This window comes from Eleutherodactylus coqui, chromosome 5, assembly GCF_035609145.1.
Source record: "Eleutherodactylus coqui strain aEleCoq1 chromosome 5, aEleCoq1.hap1, whole genome shotgun sequence".
NCBI classification, from domain to species: domain Eukaryota; kingdom Metazoa; phylum Chordata; class Amphibia; order Anura; family Eleutherodactylidae; genus Eleutherodactylus; species Eleutherodactylus coqui.
The window spans coordinates 44,530,487-44,548,389 of NC_089841.1; the positions used below are offsets into that span (position 1 = coordinate 44,530,487).

Consider the following 17,903-nt stretch of genomic DNA (forward strand, 5'->3'; position numbering starts at 1 on the left):
CATTGTCTAGACTGGATACAATTGTATCCACTTCTCAGCTGAGAGAAGGACTAGCTATGTACAATGTATCAGTCTGCAGTCTGGGGTGTTTAGCTCACAGAGCATTGTCTACACTGGATACAATTGTATCTACTGCTCAGCTGACAGCAAGACTAAAGGCCCATTTACACAAGTAGATAATGCTCAAAGATCGCTCAAAGGACAGTTTGAGCGAGTATTTTGCTTAAAAAATAATTGGTATTCAAGTAGCTTCTCAGCTACTTAAATGCCAATTATGTATGTTAATGAAGCCTTCCCTGAGCGCATGCTAATAGCCTAATTAGCTGTGCTCAGATCCTTTGTTCTCCATGGGGAAACAATGCTACCCCCCACCCCGTGGAGAAAGACTGATAAAACTGATTGCTAGAATCAAGCTCGCTTGATTTTAAGGATCAGAGAAAAGAGCCCGAAATGCGGGTGCCCCGCGCCCATTTACACACACCGATTATCGCTAAAACTATCGCCGATGAGCGAAGTTTTAGCGATAATCGTCCAGTGTAAATGGGCCATAACTATGTACAGTGTATCAGTCTGGGAGCACGGGCTGTTTAGCTCACAGAGCATTGTCTACACTGGATACAGCTATATTGACTTTTCAGCTGAGAACAGAACTAGCCATGTGCAGGGTTACTGCCTCTAAATGGAAACTGGAGTGTTCGCCTTCACTGACAGCAAACACATTTTAAAAGTAATGAAGTATATTAGAAAGTTGCAGAACTCTTCATTTATATACTTTATCAAAGGTGTTCTCCAAAAATAATACTGGGCTACAGGTGTCATATAACATAAAGGCAGTACTGACCTGTGTCTACTCCGGCGATCCAGCACTGCTGCACCCACTCTTCTCTAGGTCTTAGATTACATGATGACACCGTGTCAGTTGCCACAGCAGATATGTGCCACTACTGTTGGCATCCCCTCTGAGTAAAGAGCCCTGAAGCTAGGTGTGTACAACATGTGACCACCGTCGCTACTCTCTGGCCACAGTAGTTACCTGCAGTATGAAAAGTCACTGTGCTCAGTACAGACCACTGGGTACCGAAGCTGACAGATTAAGTCTTCGGAGGAGATCAGCTGTGGGTACGCCGCTTATTACAATACAAAGTGGTGCGGATTTTGCGCCGTGGACATTTCGTTGCATTGGCGCCACGTGTAAATCTACCCTGAAGGGGCTTTCCAGGCAAAATATTGATTGCTTATACTCAGGACAAGTCAGGATTAGTTGATCAGCTGAGAATCCAAGGTGGCACCCACTGCCTGGGCTGGCGCCCCATCTGCCAAGCGCTGGCTGCATCCTCCCGGGAACGTAGAGAGCCGGTCACATAAAAATCAGATTCAGCCAGCAGGCCACGTGTTCCAAACCATAGAACTATATAAATTTGGTGTCGTATTAATCGTATTGACCCACAGATTTTAAGTTAAAATGTCATTACCAACATGAAAGCTGTAAAAACAAAATATCCCCTAAAATGGCACAATTGTTTACTTTTCCATATCATTCCTCTTAGAATTTTTGAAAAGCTATTCCATACTTTAACGTGGTGCATGAGATGGCACCCATGAAAATAACACATTTCACAGAAAACGGCTATGCCAATGGTGGAAGTAAAAAAAAAAAAAAAGTCATGATTTTAACCCTGTAACATGATGGGATCGCTGATCACAGCAGATCTGTTTCTCACTCAGGCCCCAGATGCCAGAAAGCTGCTTCGAAACAATTGGAAATGAGCTTGTAGTGGAGTTTCAGGCGTTCTCCACGTCTGAGATCAGCATAGAGGCCAAAGATGTTCCCGGAAATCCATCGACACGTTTTCAGAGGTCTTACCTAAATATTCGTAAGTCTCCTGCATCCTTGTGATGAGCACCTTCACTTAGCGGGGGTCATAACACTCCTGAAGCTTTGCTGCCCGCAGGTTTTCTCTGCTATAGCCATCATTGGGGAAAGGTGGGGCACCATGGAAAGCTGGGTGGTGGGGTTTGGGTAAGCAGGAAGGGGGAGGGGGTGCCATGTGAAGCTGGGAAGGGAAAGTTGGGGGGGAGGGGGGAAATTTCCATGATGAGTATGGGAGTAGCAGGTTGGGGGGGGGGTACCATGACTAGCATGCGAGCAGATGGGGCATGATATTGGGAAAGGGAAAGCAGGTGGTGGCAATGGACAGTATGGGATAGCAGGTGGGGAGCAAGTGGGGGTGCCATGACTTTGTGCAGACGGGGCACCATGACTACCATGGAAGAGCAGGTGGAGGTGGGGATGCAATGACTACTATGGGAGAGCAGGTTGGGGGCACCATAACAAGCATGGGAGAGCAGGGAAGGGGAGGTGTTGTCATGTTGAGCACAGAAGAGTAGGAAGGAGGGGGTGCAAGGGAGAGCAGGGGGGCACGAGAGTGAGCATGGGACATTCATGCAGGCTACATTACATGTAATCTGTGACCCACTGGGTCAGCGACCCTATTATAGGCCACTATAATGTGATAGATTGACTGCTACCGCTCTGTGGACAGCATTAATTTACGTGTTGCTTGCGTGTGAACATGATTAGATATTTCTTGTGCGGCAGAGGATGGGTTAAATCTGTTTCCTGTCTAAATCGCGCACGGACACATTGTATCCTGAGTCTGTTCTGCTGATTAGAAGAATTATGCTGTTTGTGATTTCATTAGTGAGATGAATATAACGGGCGCCTGTTTTCTCGGACAGGGTGCGCCCCGCCGCTCTTGGGGTGCTATTACTCTATCACTCATTGCCCGGCTGCCCAGCAGTTGTTGGGGTAGCTGGAGCATTAGTACAAGACTGCAGAAGTGATAGCCGCTGCCGCTAACTGTTTGTACTTGTTCCTTGCAGCATACGTTCCGTACCCCCCAGAAATCCACTCCGTGGTCGCTGACTATCAGGCTGATGTGCTGTCTGTGGAGTGGACTGTGAATTCTACTTCCCTCATCAGTGAGGTGAAGCTGACTTGTGAGATGAATGTGCTCCGTGGAGAGAACTTACTGCTGGTCAAAAATGTAGGTTCATCCGTGCAAAGCTGTAGTTCTGTAGTAGAGAATATTGTGTATATGTCTATAATGTGGAGGGAAGTGCGGGCAGTTATAGACTCTTTGCCAACTGTTTCCTTTTAAAGGGGCTGTCCAGTTGTAAACTACTATATTGGCCTATCTTTAGGATAGATCGTCTGGGTCTGTTGCCAGGGACCTCATCAGGCCGGGCTCACGCGAGCGAGTTGGATTCTGCTTTTGGATATCCGGAGCAGAAGATCTACGCATGTTCGCAGAAGTGAATTGAGCATGATCACGTATGCTGTCGGTTTTCTGCACGTATGACAATGCATCAGCCTTGTGGAAGAAAGACCACAAGCAGGGAATGACATCAAAAAGTTGCCCAACCCCCTGGAAACCCACTTCTATCGCTTAGGCGACATCCTCTTGTGCTGTTGTGGTGAGATGTTCTGAGAGCCGTCGAGACGGGATTCTGCTCTGCAGGGTCATCTAGTTTATACTACTTTTTTTGGAAGTAGTATAAACCATTTAAAAAAAACAAACAAAAAAACCTTATTCTTGTAGAGAGAGAGCCCAGAAGAACAAGTGGAGGTTGCAGACAGCGGTCTGTTGCTTCCCAGACTCTGACCTGGATTGTCTGCCCACAAATTCCTGCTTTCCTTATAGCATTTGTTATCTGGTCTCCTAGCAACGTGCTTACGAATCTGCATCAATATGCAATGTTAATTGCGTATGCACAGTGGATCGAACACAGTAAGCGAAACTTCAATAGTCAATGCTGCATATCATACGCGCAGACGGCCATCACGGAATCCGCAATTCAAATCGCTCGTGTGAGACTGGCCTAATCAGCTGTTCTCAGGGCCAATACACCTGTGCACAGAGATGATTTTTACAGTAAGCAGACAGCTCCATTGTAATTGCAGTGGCCAGACTTGGAATTGCATGCAAAGTTCCTATTCGTTTTAATAGGAATTTGACCTGCAAAGGCAGTCTGGCTGCTGCAGTGGGAACAGAGCTGTTTGCTTCCTGCAGAAATCATTTTGGTGCACAAGTGCATTGGCCCAGAGTACAACCAATCAGTAGGGGTCCCTGTTGATAGACCCTCGCCGATCTACTATTCATGATGATGATGATGATAATAATAATAAATCTTTGTATAGCGCCAACTTATTCCGCAGCGCTTCATTATCTATCATAAAGATAGGCCAATAGTAGTTTATAACTGGACAACGATTTTAAAGGGCTTTTCCTACTTCTAGCTATTGTGTTGCAGGATGTAAGTAGCTCTGTACATTGTGTAGTGGCCGGGTTTGGTCCCATTCAGTTTAATAGGAATTTTTTGCAATACCAACCTGGACCACTGCACAATGCATGGCACTATTTGCTTCCTGCAGCAAAACAGCTAGAAGTGGGACAAGCCCTTTAATGACTGGGCAGCACTGTCCCCTCTGTTTCCTGCACAGCATTGATCCCTTCTGGATCATTTCAGCTTCCTGCCAGAGAAGGGGCACCTCCGCATACATTGTTTGAGTCTGCAGAGGTAAATAAAGCGCTAGCCGACCCGGTGTTGTTCCTCTATTTTACTCTGCAGCCCCTTATACCCACTAGACCACTAGGGAATTAAATAGTAATCGATCTTGTACCATAGACCACGAGGGATGTAAATATTAAACCGCCTTTGTAACCTAGACCACCAGGGGATTAAATATTAACCCATCTGTGAAGCCTAGATGACCAGAGAATTATTAACCCGTCTTGTACCCTAGCCCACCAGAGAATTAAATATCAACCTCTCTTATACCCTGGATCCCAAGGTGATATGTTAAACCCTCATTTACCCTAGACCATAAGGAAGTGTGCCACATCCTAGTCCTCCAGGCAATCCAGTTACAGACACCCACTCTTGGCTAAACCCCTATACTAGCTTAGACCACCAGGGAAGTCTTGGTCTCAAATTCATAAAAGAAGAATATATATACAATTATTAATAAATAATATATAGATAGCTCTATCACAGGATCAAATACTTAGGAAAGGCTGAATAAAAGAATGTCCAAAAATGTTCTTTATTGGTGACTTATTTTTGTCTTGGTTTAAAACTAGATGCTTCGAAGAGGGGGTCTTGAAACTTAGCCATCCTTGGGGCTGTGTCTGTTATTGCAGCTCAGTCCCATTCTGGCAGACTACTCGCAGCCTACCTAAATGCTCAGGTCCACGGATGTGGCCTTCCTAGGAACCTGCATATGAAACTACTCGAATATGGACTTATCAGTCATTTCTTATGCAGGTTTCCCAAATTATGGTGGCCAATGCCCTCGGACCTGAGCCTGTCACAAGCGATCCTCAGATCCCACGGTTGGCATGGTCTATGTAGGAGATTCTTTAGCGTCAGGGGTCTCCACTCCAAGAAATACCTTTTTAATTTCAGGGGCACATGGAGAAAAGTTGTTTTAGTCCAATATTTCATCAGTAGTGGAAATCCTTTCACCTCTCACCTTGGAATGTAATTTCCGCATATGTAAATGAGAAACTTTGGCGTTTTAGTTTTGTATTATTGTCTACGTGCGCCGAGTTCTCATCCGCTGCTCAGACGACTTTCTTTTCTTCTCTGTAGGAGACTGTGGAAGAAAAGTGGAATTCTGATAGTGGGATGTTCCACTGGAATTGGACATCCGATTTCTCGTTAAATTGTGTATCGCACTCAGTGAGGGTCCGGTGCTTCGTCCATGAGGAATACTACAGTGGTGAAATAAGGATGAGTGACTGGAGCGCCACCAAAACAGTCAGCGGTAATAACCGATGCAACTGAATTGTGTAGAACAGTCTGACTGCTCTAGACTTTCATGGGGTCCAATTGTAGGAATGCACAGTAAAAAAGTAAGAAAAAATGGTGCCATGTCCCATCGGATGCCATATGTATGGCGGTATAAGAAAGCATTACTAATATGCCTTTTTATGGCGGTCACTAAGAGGTCTTATTCCAATGCATGTTCCTTTTTTTACAGGGCCTTAGAATAAGGCTAGCATAGTTTTCTATGCCAGGGGAAGTAGGAGCTTGTCAGCTTGTCTGACAGCCAGGCTCCAGTGCTAACCAGAAATCACTGATCCCAGCCATTTAACCCCTTACATTCTGCATGCAATGCAACTGCAGCATGGAAATGAAAGAGGCTGACAGAGGGAGGGGGCTCCCTCTGTCTCCCATCGGAACCTTGCGATGTGATCACAGCGTGCCGATGGAATCTCGAGACTTGACAGTTGCCTCAAGTTCTTCTATCTATGGTGGCCTATGAGGCCCAGTGATGGACAAGATCTCATAGGCCAATGTAGTACACTGCAATACTGAAGTATTGCAATGTTTTATAGGGACAATCATTCCTAATGATGACCAAGTCCCCTAGTGGGACAAAACTAAAAATAAAATACAGTAAAGAAAGATGTAATAAAAGTAGTAAACGATGGAAAATTAGGAAAATCATAACTGCATATGTGATCGGGGTTTTGTGCTGACCATCTTACTGTCTCTGCATTACAGATAGCAGTAGTGAAGAAGACGAGTTTTTTCCCAACGATATAGCTGTTCCCGTCGGCTCAAATGCAAGTTTCTGCTGTAAAATCAACAGCGGCCACCAAATAGAATCCATCACGTTCAAGTCCAATAGCTGTTCTCTGATGGGACTGGGAAGCAACAGCAGCAGCGGGATTCGCTTAACGAATCTACAGAAGTCCGGCTCCAGTGGAGACAATATCATCTGCTACACCCATGGGATGGAGTACGCTACTGGAACGGTCGTGTTTGTTGGATGTAAGTGGCCGAGACTTATTTGCATCATATTTTTGTTCTCCACTTGCCAAGATGACGAAGGGGCTGAATTCTAAATGTAGAAATTGCTTCGGATGAAAGTTGGTTTCCGCTGTCAGACATCTGGCACCCGCCCTGTATGTAGTAGGATCGCCTCCATATAAAACCTAATGCGCCCCGGACATAACTGTATGCCCTGGGGTGTGAAGCGGGTAAATATATTTCCTGGAGGCCATACAACCAGTAAAGGAAACCTTCCCTTTAGAAGTTGTGTCCACATGGATGAATTGAGCTCACTATTCATCTGGCGACTTCACATCTCTGATCAGCAATGAGATGATGCGTCCGTGTCCTCGAAGATGATAGATGTTACACCGTGATAGGTGGGTTACAGGGTTTGGAATATTTTTAAAAGGGGAGGGATTTATACAAAAAAAGTTGCATTATAGGGAGATTTCTGCCCATTTTTGGGATGTTCCTGTTCAGAACAGGGCACAAAAGTTAGTCTCACCGTATGGAATTCCAATTTTGGCGAGTATTTCCTGTAATTCCGAGGGACCCACACATTGAATGAAAGCCAGGGATCGCGTTAAAACAAAACGCTGACAGATGGGGAGCACTAGAGCTGGAATAGAGGTCTTGGAAAACCCCTTTTAATGAAAGGTTATTCATAGATTGATTACAGTATATAGATGTTGTTATTCCCTTTATTAGAGCCCCTGACCCTCTCACGATTGGAGCTTTCCTGTATGGACATTATCCCTGTGACCCTGGAGTGCGGCGGGTCATCGGTGCTAGACTAGCCGGGGCCGGGATGTCACTGCAAATGCATGAGGTTTTCTCATATTATGTGTGGAATGTATACAGAAAATGGTGTGACTGAGGAAAAGAGCCCTAAAGTTGTATCACTGAGTAGCGGGAAAAACATCTCCTGGTCAGATGGATCCAGATCTCTGTTGCCCCGTGCTAATGGGAGGTCAGAATTTGGCACAAGCAGCATGAATCGCTGACCCCTTCCTGTCAGCTGGTCAGAACTTGTCAGCAGCTCCATCTAATCTGCAGCAACTACAAGAAGCTTCCTGTCCGCAGGGGCCGATATTCCTGCAGAATGATGTCATCACTTAGTGATATCTACACCATGATGAACTGCTGCAGATCCGAAGAACAAAGCGGGTCCAACGTGCTACTAGATTGGGGGCTCTAAGTAGCCATTCAGTGCAGAACGTTATAGAAGGGAAGTTTTGCATTATCTTGCGGTTTATATGAAGATTGAGGTATAATATAAAGTGGTTAGTTTGCTGCCTTTTTTAACTCTTACAGTTTTAACAGCCACAACGTGATCTTCATGGTAGTCCTAAATCTGGGCTTACAAACGGATCAGATGACTACCACCGTGTTCTCCACGACACACTAATGTCTCACCCTAACATCATCCCCGATAGCCATCTGCAAGGTGCTCCCACATACTTCTGGGTAGTACAGTATGTTGTCACATTTACATTTGGAATTCTAGTGCCCCCTGCTGGACATTGAGTAGTGCTTGTCCATCAGGGGTGAAGCTATGACCTAAACCATGAGTAATGCTGCATTTAAACGGAACCTTTTATCGTCCAGTTTTACTCTTTTGAACGATTTTCTGAGCGATAATCACTGAATTTACACACGAACCAATGACGAACAAGAGTTTTGCGCTTCTTGTTCGTCATTCAGTTTCAGCTGACCTAAAGATTATCGGCTCGCTGACTTGTTGCGTTTAAACACTGATCGTCCAGAGCTTTACATAAGAATGTGAAATACTGAACAAGAAGTTCGCGATTCCCAACGGGCGTGAACGAGTTGGTGATGACGTCGCCAACCTGTTGGCTTGTGCAGCCGTGAATCGTGAGGTTGTCGTTAGGTGTAAAAGGAGAACATAAGTGTGGATTCACAATGTGGTCTGGGTGAGGATAAAACCGCTATTGAGATAACTGGGTTCTATTTCCGGTACCGAACGCCCTACAAGGATATGAGGCTAATATGTGACGTCGCGGCTGTCCAGCGCCGGATAATACGGATCATCTGGTGCATTTATTGCATGGTGATGATGAATTATTGTCTCTCGTAGATCCTCCAGAACAGCCGCAGGACTTCAGCTGTGAAGCGCGTCACCTCAGGGTGATCAACTGTACCTGGAAAGCCGGAAGAGACACTGGACTGTACGGTCCTAAACGTGGGACCAAATACACTCTGTATGAACGGTAAGAAGCGCGTTCCGTAGTGCAAGAACAGGGGGTCTCAAAAGTGGGGAAAGTCCAATATAGTATGAAAACTGTTTGGCAGACAGACTGTGATCCAAATGTGTATACAAGATACGGTGGAGGGGGGAAACCTGTTAGCTCATGTCACCAAAATGACAGCCATTTTGAATGCCACCATCTTGGATTCAACTCTAACATTTTCATTGGGAAGGTCGGGGCGTGATATATCAAATTTGGCAGAGAATTTCACCAGAAAGACAATGGGGTGCTCATAAGCTAAGGTGGACCTAGCACAAGGTCATGAATTTGATTTGTAGACGTGTACACGGAGCCTTCTGTAGTAAGTGATAGACGTATCTCCTGTGCCCAGCTGGACGGTGGCACACAGGGCTATTGTACGGTGGCATTCAGTTTTCCCATAATGCATTGTGCTGCCTGTGGTCGGAGGATTCTGTGTTCTCTGATCAATAATATATTGCTGATTTTTAAATTTTCAGGTTCTCAAGAATTAACACCACCTGTTCCGTCCCGTTCCAAGAGCCGGAGGAATTAAACTGCAGCTTCGATTTAAGGAAGGAGCAGGACCTTCATGACTTCTTGCTCCTCGCTACAAATCCACTTGGATCTTCTAATACGTCTTTGGCTATTAATATTACTGAGAGAAGTAAGTGCCGGCCGCCGTGCTAGGAAACCTTCCTGGAACCACTGGATTCATTTTTTTTTCAATTCATTTTAACTATTGGAGTTCCTGGTCTTGTGACAGTAACTTGGGTTGCGCTGTCCTCACAGGGAGGTGGCCAGCTTTTAAACTACTGACAGCCCATCCTCAGCATAGGCAGCCAATAGTAGATCTGAAGGGGGGTCTGCTACCGAGAACCTCCACTGATCAACCGTTTGGGTAAGTGTGCTTGTTCGCAGAGGGGATTTCTGCAGGATGCAGACAGTGCCTTTCCCACTGCAGTGGCCCAACTTGGTATTACAGGCAAAGTTACCATTCACTTCAATGTTTACTTTAATACCAAGCTGTCCGTTGCAGAAATCCGCTCTGTGCAAGTGCACACCAGCCCAGCAAATGGTTGATCGGGGGGGTATCTCATCTTCGTAAATCTACTATTGGTGGCATATTCTGAGGATGAACTATTAAGAGTTTAAAGCTGGACAACCTCTTTTAAAGACTATTTCCATTGTTGGAATCATTTTTTCCTTATTGTCTCAATGCACCTGAACTAGAAAATGAAGCATCTTTGCAATAGGTCTTGCTTAAAAAATGCTGTATGATTTTCTCTACAGCTTCCATGCATCTCCATGGTAACAGACTACAGAAAGCCCTCTGTAGTCAGAACCTGCAGTTATGCTCCCTTCCATCTGTACCCTACTTATTAACCCCCTTCCCTCCCCGGGACGTAAGCCTACATTATATAGATTGCGTAGGCTCAGATCCTAAGCCCGCGGGAGTTGGCTGTGACTTGACAGCCTGTCTTCCATTGCAACATTGGGGATTGGTGACAACATTTGATCCCTGCTAATAACGCCTTACATTCTGCGATCAATGTTGAACGCTACATGTGAAGTTTTCATACAGGAAGAGCACTCCATCTGTGACATCATCAGCCCTCTACTATGTAGTTGCAGAGAACCCATGGATTGTCATGGCAACCCGACATCAGATAATGGCGTGCGGGTCTGCCATGAACTATGACCGCTACTATTTGCTATAATAATGCATTGCAGTAGTATATTATTGCTATCATAGGTCCACAGGTTCAAGTTCCCTTCAGGGACATAAAAAAATGTAAAAATAAATAACAATAGTAATAAACTTTTTTTCCCTTATTTCTGCTCTCTTCTCTCTGCTTTAAAAAAAAGTTTGGTATCGTCGCATCCATTGTGACCTGTGCAATAAAATGAACACAATTTAAATCCTGCATGCCAAACTGTTTAAAAAAAAGACACAGAACTGAATAAACGCAGTTAAGGTGATTTTTAAAAAGCCATATCTACACCAAAATGGTACCCATAAAAACTACAGCTGATCACACAAAAAAACCCTCAGAGTGCGATCAGTGGAAAAATAGTTATGGAACTTGTCATAATTGTACTGACCTACAGAAGAAATTTATGTCATGGTTAACGCTGCTTAAAAAAAAAAAAGCCAGATTTGATTTGTTTCTCTCCCTGCCCTCCCAAAAAATGTATAATTTGTACAATACATTATATGCACCCAAAAAAATGCTATCAATAAAAACGACAACTTGCAGTGTAAAACCTGAGCCCTCATACGACCAGGTCGATTGTAAATACAAAGTTATGACTTTTGAAAGGTAGAAATGAAAATTCCCAAAAATCGTTGACTCTCTTAGATCCAATCTTCTCCCGCATAAAACAGAGAACCGATGGGAGTATGACTGCAGGTCAGACTACCCAAGGATTGTTGTAGTCTGTTACCATGGAGATGCATAGGCTACATAGGAGCTGAGTGTATTCTCTCTCTATCAGACATACGAGGCCTGGAAAAATCTTTAATACCCGATTGTTACAGGAAACCTCTAGGTTCACTTTCATTTTTTTACTTCTCACTAGACCTTTTTCTCTTTTCCAGTTCACCCTTTGCCTATTGACAATTTCATTATGCGTGACACGAGCCCCACTGTGGTTTACCTCTCGTGGTTTTTGCCTGGAAAATATAAATCAATAAATCTATTGTGTGAAATTGAAATCAAGCTCCTCCATGGCGACACGGAGACGGTAAGGACTGACATATTTTACTAATGGTCTTTGGACATGTTGGCACTTGCCATCAGGGGCCCTCGGGTCGTTTGTCACCAGCCACCTTGCCACTTAGTGTCATTTGCTTCCTCTGACAAACCAAGGCAGGTGTTGGGGCTCACTGCACCTTGGGGGGACCCCACTTAGGGCTGGCATCAATCTGGTCCTCAATTGCATCCTAGTCTTAAAGACATGGATATAATTGACAGTGACACTGCAAAAAGACGAGCACTTCCTGCTCCACCGCCCAGCGTCTTCTGTCACACAGGGAGCACGAAGATGTAGTCATGCCTCCAGCGTCAGTACTTATAGTGCTGGCCAGAAGAGGCCAAGATGGGATGAATGCTTCAGTAGGGGCATGATGGAGGAGAGTAAGTTTTTTTGTTTTGTTTTTTTTTTTTATTATTATTTGATTGTCGGGGTACAGTGGGGCCTTGGTAATGACTCGTCTGGGGGGAGCAGGGCACAGTGGGGCCTTGGTAATGACTCAGTGGGGGGAGCAGGGCACAGTGGGGCCTTGGTAATGACTCGGTGGGGGGAGCAGGGCACAGTGGGGCCTTGACAGTGACTCTGGGGGGGGAGCAGGGCACAGTGGGGCCTTGGTAATGACTTGGATGGGGGGGCAGTGCACAGTGGGGCCCTGATAAGGGATATGGGGGTGGGCTACACAGTGGGGTCTTGGTAATGACTCGGTGGGGGGGGGGGGCACAGTGGGGCCTTGGTAATGACTTGGATGGGGGGGCAGTGCACAGTGGGGCCCTGATAAGGGATGTGGGGGTGGGCTACACAGTGGGGTCTTGGTAATGACCCGGTGGGGGGCACAGTGGGGCCTTGGTAATTCAGTAGGTACAATGAAGAATAAAAGTGACGCATTACCAAGATCAGGACAATGAGGCCTCTAAATTATTAGAGAGGCCCTTGTGACTGTTGCCCAAGTGCCCACGTAAACCTGAAGCCAACCTTGCCGTTACCATTACTTGGGCAACTGTACATGTGGTTTTAGATGTAGTGCTCCAGCCAGAATTAATGAGGTAGAATTACTATTAAAAAATTGCGCCAAAGAACCATCTTATATGCTTTGCACCACATTTATGTTTTTGGACACTGAAAAAACTGTCTAAAAGGGAATATGGCTTTGCATGAATTGGCATGGCCTAAATATAACATTGTGCACTAAAAAAGTGTGCCAAAATTAAGTGGTATAGAGTTAATCAAAGATGTTTAAAGCTGCCCCAGACTCCTCATCCAGCAGCAGCCACTATGACTGGTGCATTTTAAGGCTGTCTGGGCCAGACGCGCCAAAGAATGGGAGACCACAGGGATTGCGAGATGAATATCACGGATGGCTCTGCAATCTTTCCCAACAATGGCGGCAATGTGCCAGCTTGGTTATGCACAGTGGCACAAATAATAGATACTGTCTTTATAATGAATGGTGGTTTGTCACGTGACGCCAGCACTTCACCCAGAACTGTAAGAGTCAAAGGCGGAATTTAACTTGCCACAAGTCCTGGTAGTTTTTCGATGGTAAACAGTGCACGGTTTAAGCAAATAACTTAACAGTCTTGAGCAGAGCAATTAATCTTGCAATAGACAACACAGTGCAAAACAGTTGCATCCGGAATGAATACAGTTCTATCTTCAACGGTCTCTCTATGAAACTAGCAGTGACACAGTAGAAATTCCCACAGGCCTAGATGTCAGTTGGGCATACTGGAAAAAAGATTGATGCAGTTTTGAGATGAAAATAACTATTGAATCTTTCCCTATCCCTGTTGTGTTTTTTTTTTTTGTGTGTGTGTAATTCACTGTTTAAGTGGACTGGTCCCAAATCCACTGCTGTCGGGCTAGAGAGCTGATGAATCCTAGCTTCCCTGCTAGACAAAATACGTTTTGAAGCTGCTCACTCTGCTGACCACCTCCTACACGTCCTCCTCCTCCGACCTCCTAAGCAGACTCTCCTCCTAACTCCTCCTTTACTTCCTGTCCTGTTCCCACACTTCCTTCCCCCCCCCCCTCCCCAAGAAAACTGGCTCACTGTGTAGTTTTTCCGCTGTGAGCTCTCACCACACCCCTTGATCGATCAGTGAGGGCATGACATAAAGCCAATAAGCAGCCAGCTGTTGCCAAGCTTTTAAGCTTAAGAAGGGGAAAACAAGGTCTCTCCAACATACAGCACTTTCTATGTCTCCTGAAAGCACATAGCAAAGTGTGACAGGACTATGAATGTGTGGCTATTCTGGAGGACCCTTTGGGGCACCACATTTACAGCAGTAGTGAATTCTTAGAAATGAGGTGTAGGTTTACCTACTTTTGTATTGAAATGCCCTCCAGGATTATTTTGTTGTTTTTTTTTGCAGCGCAATGTTACCTTTGAAGGGTTAAATGATTCTTCATACAACTGTGATGTAGGCAACCTCCACCCATATCATGTCTATGACTTTCGGGTTCGATGTGCATCTCATGATCATTTTTGGAAGTGGAGTGATTGGAGTAACTCAATAAGGCACACCACGCTGACAGCAGGTAGGGTACGGGAAGTGGCCATTCTATACGGTCTGAAGGCGCAGTTGGTGCAGATTTTGTTGTGGATCTGTAGCAGATTTCGACCTTCCAATTTAAGTTTAATTGAAGGGGTGAAATCTGCCCAGAGACGCAAAAAATTGTACTCTGCTTCTTCTACCCGCATTCATGCTGAGTGACCCTCTTCTGGAAAAGGGAGAGGGATGTATTGTTAGATTTGTTCTTTGGGTGATTATGAGTTTATATGACTTTCTTCCGCAGCCCCTTCAAGAAAGCTAGATATCTGGAGAGAAATTCATCAGACCCCTGAAGGGCGTGAAATCAAAGTTTATTGGAAGGTAAGTAGTCATAAAATGATGGTTATATACCACTATGATAACACTACATATCAGGAGGAGTACTGTCTCTCCTTACGGAGAGCGGCAAGTAGTCAAAAGGACACTTGCAGGCCGTGCAATGCTCCTCTGGGAAATTTGGTATAGGAAAATGGAATAATGACTACAGCGCCACCTATTGGAAGACAGCATCCTTATTTACTTTTTTGTGTGTATACTATATATCGGTGTGAATGAGATCTAATTGGAGGACCTTTTCTATTCTTTGTCCTGTGACTCCTCTCATTGTAAATGCTCATCCAGAATTGCAGCTTTCCGCTGTGTTTTTTGTTTTTTTGTTTTTTTTTTCACGGCTTTTATGAACTTTTTATATTTTGGCGCTAAGTAAGGGCTTGTTTTTCGCATGATGAGCTGTAGTTTTTATTGGTTCCATATTGGACATGTAACGCATTAACAACGGGGATTGGTATTCTCACCAATCCCCACTGCTGCAGCAGGAGCTGAACTGTTAGTCGCAGCTGACTCCCACTACGGATGGCCCGTGCTCAGCTTCTGAGCCCGCACCGTCCATAGAACGTACATTTACAGGAACAGTTTCTCACCCAGGATGTAAGTTTGTGTCCTGTCAAGGGATGGGGTTAATGCAATGTGCCAAATGCTATCAGATATAATGCCAACATGCTGTACAGAGGTTTTGGTTTTGGGGATTTACGGTGATGTCATCTAGCTATCTCTTGCAGCACTTAACACCCAAAGAAGCTAATGGAGTAGTGACCTCCTATAAAGTGATGTGGAGACCCCTTTATAGCGATGGCCTGCCCCAGACGATTCAGATGACTGCAGACCTCAACAGGACCACCATAATCCTGAGCAGCCAAGATGAGGAGGATTACGAAATCAATGTGATGGCCATCAATTCTGCCGGATCCTCAATGCCATCCAGGATAACGACCGTGGTGCTGCCTAATGGTGAGTGGCTAACTGAGAAATATTGTTCTCAACCTACCCTGTAGCCTGTCCTGCAGCTGCACCTCTTCTACTGTAGATATTGTTGGGTCTGGTGCTGCGTTGGGTCTGGTGCTGCGTTGGGTCTGGTGCTGCGTTGGGTCTGGTGCTGCGTTGGGTCTGGTGCTGCGTTGGGTCTGGTGCTGCGTTGGGTCTGGTGCTGCGTTGGGTCTGGTGCTGCGTTGGGTCTGGTGCTGCGTTGGGTCTGGTGCTGCGTTGGGTCTGATGTTCTGTGCTGTTTTGCTGTTTGCATTCATCAGGTAGCTATGTTACTATAATGGTCTCCGAAAGGGACACTTACAAGACTACAAGGTTTATCCAGAATTGGAATGCAGGACCAGCTTAACCAACCCGCCACCCTCCTTCCCATCTTAACAGCACCACCTTTGACCATAGGCTTTGCCTGGTATTGCAACTATGTTAGATCCAATACAGTTTGGATGGTAGACCTTATTTCAGTTCAGGGTCAGCTGTCAGGCACTGTTATAGGAGCACAAGAGACTATGCTATTAGATGCTTAAAGGGGTTATCCCAGAACTGATTTGCCACCTATTCGAAAAAGTCTTATCATTGGGGGCTTGCTGCACCCACCCATGGTGAGGAGAAGATTGAATGGTGCAACAGTGTCACTCCATTCATCTTCAATGGGGATGCTAGAGATAGCGGAGCGCTTCTACTTGGCTATTTCCATCAGCCCCATTTACATGACTGGATCAGCACCATACATGCTTGATTGCCACTCCATTTGGTCTTCTCCTCATTGCAGGGGGTTCAGTGAATCCGCATTGAGGAAAAGAACGGGAGGAAGGAGCATAGGATGCCCATTCTTGGGATGGGTAGGGGTTTGAGCGTCAAGAACCCCAATTAAAAGACTTCTCACCTATCCTGTAGATGGATGATAGGTCCATTTTGGGAATAACCCTTTAATGTGCTTGGGCAAGCAGGAAGGGGTTAATCACTGTACAGTAACATCTGGTTGTGTTGTTCTGTACTGATGGATATTGGCTCACACTTGAGGAACAGAACAGTGTAAATATAGACTGCTCAGAAATGAGATGTCTGTCAGGACCTGCTGAGTCACTAACTTACTGACAGAACATTGGCGCAGCACGTTTTTCTCACTTATGTTTTTAGTTGCAGGAAATCATTTCTCCATGTGCCGGGCTTGTGCTTGTACCCAGTGCAGCCTAAATACAGGAAAGAGGAGAAGCGGAAAGAAAAACTACCCAATTACCACTTGACCCTAAAGGGCATACATGTACGCCCTCCAGCATCGGCTGTGTGTGGGGAAGGCCCAGGAGCTGAGCCCGCTCCATACATGGCAGGTGATGGGTAACTTTGACAGCTGTCACCCACCTGCAACAGCCATAGTCAGCACAAATGCTGATTGCAGTTGTCACCCCTTTAAATACCGCTGGCAACGGAGAACATAATGCAAGATTAATACACAACCCGAAAATTGCAATAATTTGATCCTCCAAGAAAAAAAACATAATGAAAAGTGATCAAAATGGTACCAATAGAAACATTTTTCCCCTTTCACCCCACGTAGAAGTTTACTATGTCGTATATTAAATAGTAATATTGTAAAATACAACTCGGCCCGCAAATAGAAGCCCTCAAGACAGCTACATCGGTAATAAAAGTTATGATTTTTTTGGAAAGCGTTGAGGGAAAACCGAAAATTGTGGAAATAAGTGGGTTTAAAAAACGAAAAAAGTTGTTTGCAGTTTGAGCATGTCAAACTACCTACAGCTACAGATTACTGAGGTAGAGCTGGTTACAGTCATTGTATGCCGAGAAATTGCCTAGTCACATTTCCTGCACATATGTAAATCTTGGCCGACCCGTCCAGTGCAGAGGCTGGGCCATCTCTGCGGCTCAGAGCTCCTTGCATAGCCTCTCTTCTCTCTGACTGTGACATGAGGATGACGTCATCCTCTGTCATCCACAGGATGCTTGAAATCTCACATGCACCAATGTTTGCACAGATTAGTAGTCCCCTTTGTAGGCAGATTCGGCTCATTCATCTACACATGCGCCAGCAAAGGGGTTATGGAAGGAACTCCAGGCAGCTGAGATGGCCCAGCCTGCCGACCCAAGTGGTCAGCGAAGGTTTTCATGCAAAATCTCCATTAAACTTTAAAAGACAATTTCTCAAAGTATATCCAGAGTTGTAACCATTTGGAAGCGGCTC

At 45.3% G+C, this 17,903-nt stretch overlaps 1 protein-coding gene across 1 annotated transcript in view; it reads left to right on the forward strand.

Moving 5' to 3' along the window:
• Window positions 1-17,903, forward strand: part of LIFR (LIF receptor subunit alpha) — an 88,789-nt gene that overhangs the window by 55,839 nt on the left and 15,047 nt on the right. Inside the window, exons 4-13 of the mRNA XM_066602406.1 lie at window positions 1,726-1,874; window positions 2,884-3,047; window positions 5,656-5,830; window positions 6,574-6,843; window positions 8,945-9,077; window positions 9,575-9,741; window positions 11,677-11,822; window positions 14,204-14,369; window positions 14,628-14,704; window positions 15,442-15,670. Of these exons, the coding sequence (XP_066458503.1) occupies window positions 1,726-1,874; window positions 2,884-3,047; window positions 5,656-5,830; window positions 6,574-6,843; window positions 8,945-9,077; window positions 9,575-9,741; window positions 11,677-11,822; window positions 14,204-14,369; window positions 14,628-14,704; window positions 15,442-15,670 (1,676 nt within the window). The remainder of the gene's footprint in view (window positions 1-1,725; window positions 1,875-2,883; window positions 3,048-5,655; window positions 5,831-6,573; window positions 6,844-8,944; window positions 9,078-9,574; window positions 9,742-11,676; window positions 11,823-14,203; window positions 14,370-14,627; window positions 14,705-15,441; window positions 15,671-17,903) is intronic.